Source organism: Dreissena polymorpha, chromosome 1 (assembly GCF_020536995.1).
Source record: "Dreissena polymorpha isolate Duluth1 chromosome 1, UMN_Dpol_1.0, whole genome shotgun sequence".
NCBI lineage: Eukaryota > Metazoa > Mollusca > Bivalvia > Myida > Dreissenidae > Dreissena > Dreissena polymorpha.
This window is the reverse complement of record NC_068355.1, coordinates 133,800,470-133,811,750: the sequence shown is the minus strand read 5'-3', so window position 1 is coordinate 133,811,750 and position 11,281 is coordinate 133,800,470. Positions and strand designations below refer to the sequence as shown.

The 11,281-nt window shown below is 36.9% G+C and overlaps 1 protein-coding gene across 1 annotated transcript; it reads left to right on the top strand.

Annotated features, from left to right (window-relative positions):
• On the top strand, positions 1–2,215 carry LOC127853094 (trichohyalin-like). The gene is made up of 3 exons (XM_052387330.1): positions 1–15; positions 313–453; positions 713–2,215. Exons 1-3 carry the CDS (start codon positions 1–3, stop codon positions 2,213–2,215), a joined length of 1,659 nt encoding a protein of 552 aa, XP_052243290.1.
• Positions 2,216–11,281: the final 9,066 nt, after the last annotated feature.

Genomic DNA, 11,281 nt, shown 5'->3' with positions numbered 1-11,281 from the left:
ATGCATCTACATCTGGTGATCACCTTTTGGCTTGCATCTTTAAATGTTTTCTGGAACTGCAAAAATACATTGCCAAATGCCACCATTTGGGTCAAGCACTTGATTTCATGTCGCCAAAATTTCACCCTTGAAATCACATTTTTTCATACCCAGTTCTTGTTTTATTGTTATTGCCGTGTGCAGGACTACATGAATACTGGTTCTGTGATATTTTGAATAGAATGTATAAATATTCGCTTCATGTCCAACTGTTTTTTTTATGGAAATGCCACCATTTTAGTCAATTACAAGAATGCTTTGTTGTTATTTTAGCAAGATGCAGCTAATGCATTCCCCAATAGACCTACAAATGAGACATCCGTTTCTCCGTCCAAGTGTGGGGTAACGCATACATTCAGTGATGAACCAAATGCCGCAAGTGTTGGATTTGTTGGTCAGTCCCAGGCTGATATGGTAGGTACACCACAACTTTACAGACTTAGTACAAGGAATTTAACATACTTAAGGGCAATTGATTTATATTAGATCCAAACTAAATGCATCTACATCTGGTGATCACCTTTTGGCTTGCATCTTTAAATGTTTTCTGGAACTGCAAAAATACATTGCCAAATGCCACCATTTGGGTCAAGCACTTGATTTCATGTCGCCAAAATTTCACCCTTGAAGTCACGTCCTTTAATACTCAGTTTTTGTTATATTGTTATTTCAGTGTGGAGGATTACATGAATACTCGTTCTGTGGTATTGCTGCTGATGACGTACTTGAAGGAGATATAGACATAAGAATCATGGATTACACAAGCCATCTTCTGCGAGTGCAATTCCAATGTCAGTACGGAATGCTTGCGCCATCTTATTTGCACTGTCTAGTCACTAAGGGAGAGGAAATTCCAGTGAAAATTCCTGCAGGTGTGAAAGCCATCCAAATGCATTATATAAGTGGTCATTATGTTTTGTCAGCTAGAGAACATCATGGTGTGCATGTGTTTGATAGTTTACCTTGTCAAAATCATTTACATCAAGTGATTCCGCAGCTTCAGTTGTTGTATGAAAATTTTGACTGCAGCAGAATTAGATATACAACTCCACAGCATCAAGGACCCACTACACTGTGTGGGATATTTGTTGTAGCAAATGCAGTTTTTCTGTCTAACAATATGAATCCTCATGATTACAAATTGATACCAAGCAAGATGCGCTCTTACTTTAAACAGTGTTTGATAAATAGTGAAATAACAGTGTTTCCGATTGAAGAATACTCTACACTATTGCATTCATACATTGTGGACCAAACAAACAGAAATAACAGTACAAACAAAAAATTCAGCCGTGAAATTGAAGCAAAGTTACTTCCTCCTAGTAGCGATACAGCACAAAAAAGACAAGATCTGATATACAGAGATCATGAAAACAAACTTAGAAGAAAGAAAAGGGAAAACAATGCATACAGACATCAAGAAAATGAATCCAGAATAGCTAAAAGACAGAATGAGAATCATAAAACGTCTGAACATTTGTCAAGGAAGGAAAAACATAGTGATGAAAGTTATAGAACTAATGAAAATATGAAAAGAACCAAAACCAGACAGGAAACGAGACTTGATGAAAGTTTTAGAACTAATGAACACTTGTCAAGGAAGGAAAAACATAGTGATGAAAGTTATAGAACTAATGAAAATATGAAAAGAACCAAAACCACACAGGAAAAGAGACGTGATGAAAGTTATAGAGTTAGTGAAAATGTGAAAAGAAACAAAGCCAGGCAGGAAAAGAGACGTGATGAAAGTTTTAGAACTAAAGAAAACTCGTCAAGAAAGGAAAAACGTAATGATGAAACTTATAGAGTTAATGAAAATGTGAAAAGAAACAAACTCAGAAAGGAAAAGAGACGTGATGAAAGTTTTAGAACTAATGAAAACTTGTCAAGAAAGGAAAAACGTAATGATGAAAGTTTTAGAAATAATGAAAATGTGAAAAGAACTAAAACCAGACAGGAAAAGAGAATCGATGAACGTTTTAGAACTATTGAAAATGTGAAAAGAACTAAAACCAGACAGGAAAAGAGACGTGATGAAAGTTATAGAACTAATGAAAACTTGTCAAGAAAGGAAAAACGTAATGATGAAAGTTTTAGAAATAATGAAAATGTGAAAAGAACTAAAACCAGACAGGAAAAGAGACGTGATGAAAGTTTAGGACTATTGAAAATGTGAAAAGAACCAAAACCAGACAGGAAAAGAGACGTGATGAAAGTTTTAGAACTAATGAAAATGTGAAAAGAACCAAAACCAGACAGGAAAAGAGACGTGATGAAAGTTATTGCACTGATGAAAATGCAAGAAAAAAGAAAACAAGACAAGAAAAATGTGTTGACAAAAGTACTCTGATAGAAAGATTCCATACCACAGTAAAGCATGGCCCTGTTCATGTATGTGAGTTGTGTCATCAGCTGTGGTACAGACATAGCATTTGTAAAACAGACAGTAAGTTTAAAGGAACTACCCTGAAAGAAATGATAAATGAAGTTGTCCACAATACCAAAAAAACATGTGAAAATCTATATACATTCGACCGTAGTGAATCTTTGATATGTAGAACATGTTTATCTTACATCAAGAGAAACAAAATACCGCCATGCTCTTATCTCAATAAAATGACATTTCCGAAGCAGGGACCTCTGAAAGACCTTAATGTTCTTGAACAGTTGATAGTAGCTCCAATACTTCCATTTCTACGCCTTCATCAAGCCAATGTCGGAAAGCAGTATTTCATTAATGGAAATATTGTACTTGTTCCATCTGATGTTAATAACACTGTTACCAGTCTTCCAAGGTTGGCCAATGACACTGGTGCCATAAAAGCTACATTGAAGCGTAGACTCAGATACAAGCATCATCTATACAGCATGAATATTCGCCCAGAGAAACTAAGGGAAAGCATATCTTTTCTTCAAAAGTCTGCAGATCTCTATCAGAAACATAACATAGTTCTAGATGAAAGTTTTGAAGAGAACCTTGTGATATCAAATGATGAAGAACATCATGTGAATGATAATAATCCAGTGATTGACAGTGAAACAGAAGGTTTTGTAAATTCAGGTGAAGCAAATGACAAAGAACAATCAGATGAAGATCATGTTTGTCCAGTGATTGATACTGAAATCAAAGATGTAGCCAATTCAGCTGAAGAAAACAGTGATAATTGGAGTGAAATGGACAATTCCGAAGAACCACTGGATAGTCCAGGAATTCAAGATACAATGCTGAGTGCACCAGATTTTGTAGAACCTTCAGAAAAAGATTTTGTTTACAACTTTGCACCAGGAGAGGGCAGAACACCAGTCAGCATATTCCTCGAACAAAATGCGGAAGAACTTTCCTTTCCCTCAATATTCTGTGGCAAGGCAAGACCAGCCAACAATGAAAGATCAGTTCCTGTCTCATATTCTGAAATAGTTCGCTCAGAACTTCGACATTGTGATAGAAGGGCAGCATTCAACATCGAAAACGTGTTCTTCAAGACGAAAAAGTTGCAAATGAAGCAAATTATTGACATGACTCAAATTGCTATTAGAAAATCAAAAACTAAAGGTCAGAATATCACAGCAAAAGATGTTAAGGGTAACTCAGCAAAGAATTTCATCTATCACGACAAGGCATTTAAATTCATGGCAAGTTTAAGAGGATCTCCATCTTACTTTCAGTCAGTCTCAAAAGATTTATTTTCCATGATCCGACAACTTGGTAAATCTACATTTTTCTGTAGTCTGTCAGCAGCAGAAACTAGATGGAAGCATTTACTATGTATCCTGTCCCAAATAGTAGACAATAAACTGTGCACTGAGGATGAGGCAGCTAACTTCGATTGGCCAACTAAATGCAGGCTTATCCAAGCAGATCCAATTACATGTGCTCGTCATTTTGACTTTGCTGTCAATAAATTTATTCGGGAATTCATGCTTCACAAATCAAACCCAATTGGCAATGTAGAAGACTTCTTCTATAGGGTTGAATACCAGCAGCGTGGCTCCCCACATGTGCATATGATGATCTGGTGTAAAGATTCTCCAGCATATGGAAAAGATGCAACAGAAGATGTCATCAGCTTCATAGATTCACATATTACATGTGAAAAACCAAGTGAAACAGATACAGTCTTGACAGAGCTGGTTAAACTACAGACACATCGTCACAGTCATACTTGTAGGAAAAAGTCAAAGAAAATCTGTCGATTTGGATTTCCAAAGCCTCCTATGGATCAAACTTGTATCCTTGAACCATTTTCCCCAGCAGAGTGTGAGATATCTGAATTAAGCAAGCATCTTTCAAACTGGAAAAGAGTTAATGAGAAGCTTAATTCTCTCCATGATACGGATACAAACTTGCTATCATTTAGTGACTTTTTAGATTCATTGCCAATGTCAAAGGATGAATATATCTGTGCAGTCCGGGTATCTATAAAGACAACTACTGTCTTCTTGAGGAGGAAACCATGTGAATGCCGCATAAACAGCTACAACACGGATGTTTTGAGAGCATGGCGAGCTAATGTTGATCTCCAGTATGTATTGGATGTTTATGCTTGTGCGTCATACATTGCAGCATATGTAACAAAGTCCCATCGTGGAATGAGTGAACTGTTGAGAAATGCTGCCTCAGAAGCACGGAAAGGAAACATGGAAGTCAGGCAGCAGGTACGTGCAATAGGCAATAAGTTCCTAAATGCAGTTGAAATAAGTGCCCAAGAAGCTGTGTATATCTGTCTTGGTCTACCGATGAGAAAGTCCTCAAGACAGACTGTGTTTGTCAATACCTCACCTCCAGAAGAACGAGTGGCTCTACTAAAACCATCCCGTGAACTAGAAAAGTTAGAGGATGATAGTGAAGAAATTGAATGCTGTAACATGTTAACAAGGTATGCCAAACGTCCAAAAACAATGGAGTCAGTTTCCTTAGCTGAATTTGCTGGAAACTATGTAACAAAAAAGAAAACTATTGTGAAGCAAAGAAATGTAAAGTCTGAACTAACAACTGAAGGATTGCTGCCTGAAAGAAACCTGTCTGATAATGAAGACAACTTGTCTGAAGATGAAAAGGAAGACAGCAACCAATATAGAAAACTGAAGACAACACGCATCATTCGTTATGTCCACTTTAGCCAGGATACTGATGAGGAAAAGTTCTACAGAGAAAAATTGATGTTATTCTGTCCTTGGAGGAATGAAGAGCGAGATTTGATTGCTGGCTGCCTTTCTTACAAGGAAAGATTTGAAAGCATCAAAGAACAATTAGAAGAAGAAAGATTAAAGTATGAACCATATAGGGTGATGGTTGATCAAGCAGAAAAACAACGAAATCAAGAAGAAGATATGCAGGACATATGGGATCAGATTGCACCTGTTACAGAAGACACAGATGGCTTTAGAGATCAGACTGTACCACCTCCTGTGAGCTTAGAGGACCAGTATGATATTGGTCAAGATCTTGGATTACCAACATCAACATGCCATCAAGAGGAGATCAACAAAACATATGAAATGCCAGATGCTGAATATAGGAAGCATATGAGGTCATTGAATAGAGAACAGATGAATTTGTCTATGATACTATGCACCAGTTAAAAACTTCAGACAAACCATTGTATCGATTCTTAAGCGGCGGTGCTGGATGTGGAAAGACTCATGTATCAAAAGCCTTATATCAAATGACTGTGAAATACCACAATAGCATACCAGGAAAAGACTTCTCTGCTAACCCAGTTTTGCTAATGGCACCTACAGGGAAAGCTGCCTACCACATAAGAGGGAGTACCATTCACAATGCCATGAAGATAGCAGCAAATCAGAATTTAGTACACAGGTCATTACCATCAAGTACACTGAACACATTCAGAAATCAGCATGGTGATATTAAGATCATCTTCATTGATGAAATATCAATGGTTGGCTTTCGTATGTTCAATTGTGTCCACCAGCGATTACAAGAATTAAAGCAGTCCAAAGAAGATTTTGGGGGCGTGTCTGTTGTTGTGATAGGAGACCTCTTTCAACTGAAGCCTGTCCAAGACTCTTACATATTTCAACCTCCTGGTAGTTCATATCTGCCCCTAGCAACCAGCTTATGGGAAAAACATTTTCAGATGTATGAACTGACACAAGTGATGCGCCAGCGAGAATCTCTCAGTTTTGCTCATTTACTTAATAGACTGCGAGAAGGTAACCAAACGCCCAGTGACCTTCAAAATCTGGAGAGTCGGGTTGTCAGTAGACAGAGTTCCTCATACCCTCACGATGCACCGCATTTGTTTGTCACCAACGAACGTGTAGATCTCCACAACTATTCAGCTTTACATGCCCACCAGCAACCAGTTCATGAAGTAAAGGCCGTTGATAGAATTGTTGGAACTTGTACAGAAGAACTAAGGAAAAAAATTCTTGATTCATTTGCACAAAAAAAGAATGACCAATTACATGGTGTTGTAACATTGGTTGAAGGTGGTACATATGATTTGACTGTTAATATGGATACAGCTGATGGCTTAACCAATGGTGCCACTTGCACGATTATGAAGATAGACCGTAGTAGCCAAAGACCTGTTGGTCCTGTTTGGGTCAAATTTCAGGATAAGGATGCCGGTCACAGCTTACGAGCAGGTTTCAAATCTAAGTCTCCTGACAAGACTTGGACGCCTTTGATGCCAGTTTCAAGACAGTTTCAGGCTGGATACAAAGGTGCTGCGCAAGTACATCGTCTTCAATATCCTCTTCGACCTTCAGCTGCTAAAACAGTGCACAGATCACAAGGCGACACCTTACAGACAGTCGTTGTGGATCTAACATCAAGTAGAAAATGGGATCACATGCATTATGTCGCTCTTAGCAGAGTTACCAGCCCAGATGGTCTACATATTCTAAACTTAGAGTCCATCAACGCAAAGGTCAAAAAGGAAATGGAGCGGCTTAGATCTAACAAGTTAAAACCAACATTACAGTTCCTGTACAATGTTCCCCTCCCCCACAAGATTGGCTTTCTGAATGCAAGGTCACTTCACCGCCACATTGAAGATGTAAGGTGCGACTTCAGTCTGCAGTGCTGCAATATCTTCTGCTGTTGTGAAACCAGGTTTACAAGCAGTGACACAGAGCTCAACACATCCATGACTGGTTTCTATCAATATAGACAGGATGCACCTATGACAACAAATACCAGACCAGCCCATGGTATGGTTGTATACAGCAAAACACCGGTGACTCCACTTGATGTTTCCATGAAAAATGTTGAAATGATTTTAGTGGAAATTTTTGACACTCAAGTCTTGTTTGTCTACAAACAGCCCTTGACAAATAGTGCAATGCTGCTCAATGCACTGACTGTTGTAGTAAATGAGCACATGCAAGGTCGTGATATTGTTATACTCGGTGACTTCAATGTTGATTTCAGTAAACGTTCACCCCAGCAAGATGCCCTGCAGAAATTTGCTTCAGACTATGGCTTACAACAACAGCTCTGTGTCCCTACCACAGACTATCACTCAACAATAGACTTGATCTTCACGAATATTATAAATGCGCAAACTGGTGTACTTGAAACGTATTTCTCAGACCACAAAGCCATCTGGATTGGGATGTAATCACCCCAGCAAGATGCCCTGCAGAAAATAGCTTCAAACTATGGCTTACATCAACAGCCTTGTGTCCCTACCATAGACTATCGGTCAACAATAGACTTGATCTTCACGAATATGATAACTGCGCGAACTGGTGTACTTGAAACTTATTCCTCAGACAACAAAGCCATCTGGATTTGGATTTACAATCAGAATGTAAGTTGAATAAAAGCATTTATAGAGACCCATTACCTAAAAAAAAAGCAAAATCCATTTATTCCTTAAAAAGGTTTCAAGTATGTGTTATAGGTTATTGTAACTTACATCATGTCCATTATCATCGCAATTGACCCAGCCAAAATGCCTTATACAGGTTTATGATTATCAATTTAATACACCTCATTTACATTTATCATCCGCTGAACACTTATCGAACTTGATAGCAATAAAAACCGCTATAAGCATCTTATAAAGGTGAATTACAGACAGCCTTGGTATTCATGCTGATATAAAATGTAAAAGCAAACAGTATTTAAACATTCAAACCAAATATTTATTTCAGTTTTTAGGGAACTAATTTCAAGATAAGTAATATCAGTACAGGAAATACTGCCATTCTATACCTATGTAGGTCTAAACAATTATGATTTAAATATTGTGTTTTAGAGAACAAATGAGACTAAGTGTACACTTATTGATATCAATGCATATATATGAATATATCAGTTATATAAGTTGTTGTTGTTTTTTTTGCTTATTTCCAAAACAAATACATCAATCATCAGTGTATCATCTCCAATGGCACACGAATCGGGCGTATATTGCTCCGTCATGCGGCGCTCTTGTTTAAGGATGGCCTAACTAATTTATGTGTACTGTAATTAATTTGTATATACATCAATCACATGGTTTGATAGTATTGTGGCTTAACTTTGCTATAAAAATTCAAGTCATTGCGAGATGCATTATATCAAGACCGCGTTTCAGGAATTGTCGGATACAAAAAAAAAGCGGACTTGCTAACGTTTTGATTTGAACTCATTTCAGCTCAAACATGCCCCCTAAGAAAGGGAAAACAGCGGTGGTCCATCGACGATGTCAAAGAAGAAGGCGAAAACAGACTCACATACAGCTACAAATAGTATAAACTCGAATGACCCGTCTGTAGATCTGCCATAGTCATTAGCACTTTTCTATGGAATTCCATAGAAAATATTATGGAATTCTACGGAAATCGATGGAAATCCATGGAATTTGATGGAATTCCATCCACTTGCCAATTTTCCATCTGAAGCTGTTATGGAATTCCACGGAATCTCGACTAAAATTCCATGCATTTCCACGGAATGTATGGAAAACACCATGGAAAGTTGGCCATTTTTTTTCAACGGAAATCGTTATGGAAAATAACTTATACATTTTCTTGGATGGAAATCAATGGAAAATAACTTAGAAAATTTTCGCAGGTTGTCTGAAATGTATTTGTAGTTTAATACATGTATGAATTTATTTGCATCATGTATTTTGTATTTAAAAGAAAATGCAATAAAGATAATTATAAATTTGTTCTAGAAATTGGAACAGTTCTGGAACTGTTCCATATTTGTGTTCTAAAACCTATGTTCTGGAATTGTTCCAAAACAGTTTTTTTAGAATAAATCCAGAACATTTGTGGAAAATGGCTTAGGACTGAAACTGTTCCAATAATTTCAAGAACCTTTTTAGAACATTTCAAGGACAAAATATGGTCAAAAATTTCTAAAAATGTTTTAAAATGTAGTTCTAGAACACATCTAGAACGCTTTAAGAACCAGTAAGTTCTACAAAAGTTCTAATGGGGAATAAGAACACATATAGAACACCTTACACTTACAAATAGCCAAATAGACTTCATAGTAGCGACAGCAGCAGCAGCAGTAGTAGTAGTAGTTGTAGATGTAGTAGCTGTATTAGTAGTAGTAGTTGTTGTTGTTGTAGTAGATGTTGTTGTTGTAGTAATTGATGTAGTAGCAGTAGTGTTTTTATATCAGTAGAGGTTGTGGTGGTAGTAGTAGTAGTAGAAGTAGTAGCATTAACAGTTTCTGTAGCAATAGTAGTAGCAATAGTAGTAGCAGTAGTAGCAGATGTTGCTGTAGTAGCAGTTGTTGCTGCTGCTGTTGCTGCTGTTGTTGTTGCTGCTGTTTCTGCTGTTATTGTTGCTGTTGTTGGTGGTGGTGGTGTTGTTGATGCTGTAGTAATTAAAGTAGTAGTTCTGCAGAAGTAGAAGTAGTTGTTACTTTCAAAGCAATTTCTACAAGTTTAAATTCCTTAACCCTGTCCAAGTGGTATACACACTGTTTTTTCTCAATATCAAACTCAGCCAGTCCAGGTTGTCAAATGACAATCTATCTGATAAGCCAAGCATGTGTTGTACATCAGATGTTGGGTATGTTTGCTGCAAATCAATTGGTTATAAGATATAACAGCCTTTTCTAATTGGCTGAATTCAAATACAGAAAGTTTACATGTTAGATGTAAACATGAAACATGGTGGACAATGTACTGGTTTAACTTGTTAAAATAAAGTTAAAAAAATTTAACAAACAGAAGAGTTCATTAGTTTTTCCATTAAAAACACTTTCTTAAAATACTTATGTATTTATATCATTTGGAAAGTGACATGAAATATTGCTAAAGAGTGATGCATACAGTGTTTGAGCAGTCTGTCTAGGAATAGAACAACAAATGAAGGTTTGTGATTTTTATTATTTCTAAATATTCCTTTAAATTTAATCTTCTTATGACATTATTGTAGACCTTTTTATGTGATATTTGAGGTTTTAGTATGGCAAATATTAGTTTAAAAGCAGCTGTCACCCAAATTTTCATTTAGTGGAGTTTGCAGGTTGAAAAAGGAAGTAATAAGACCTATGTGGAGAAATTAATAACGTTGAATGTAGTATCGGAATTTTATCATGCAAGGTTATGGAACTGCAGGCCAAGGAAGTTTTGTACTGTGCATGTTGAGCACTCAATGCTCATAAATGGTGTTAATGTTTATTATTATCCCCCGCCATAGGCGGAGGGATATTGTTTTGGCGTTGTCTGTCCGTCCTTCCATCCTTCCGTCCGTCCGTCTTTCCATCCGTCCGTAGCCATATCTTGGAAGTGCTTTGGCAGATTTCACTGAAACTTGGTATGAGTATGTACAACATGTATATGGATAAGAGGATGATGCATGCCAAATGGCATTGTACACCATTAGTTAATAACAGAGTTATGGCCCTTTGTATCTTGAAAAAATGCTTTTTTGTGTGTCCAAGGCCATATCCTGGAAGTGCTTTGGCGGATTTCATTGAAATCTGGTTCGAGTATATATATGGATAAGAGGATGATGCGCGCCAAATGGAATTGTACACCATCTGTTAAAAACAGGGTTATGGCCCTTTGTATCTTTAAAAAATGCTTGTTTGAGTGTCAAATATAAAACTTATGTGTCCAGAAGCATGTTGGCGGGGGATATCAATTCAACGTATTTGCGTGTAAATAAAAAATTAAACCAATGGAATTGGTTTTTAGGTATCTGAGTGTGCATTTTCATACCAATAGAATTACACATCATTCTAATTATAGCAATAATGAATTTGTACTAATCATACCATCAAATTAAGTTATGCTTAGTGCTTTGTGATGTA

Coding starts and splice junctions, on each gene's coding strand:
- LOC127853094 (XM_052387330.1), top strand. Junction 454..712: donor GTCAGTCCCAGGCTGATATG/GTAGGTACACCA, acceptor TTGTTATTTCAG/TGTGGAGGATTACATGAATA.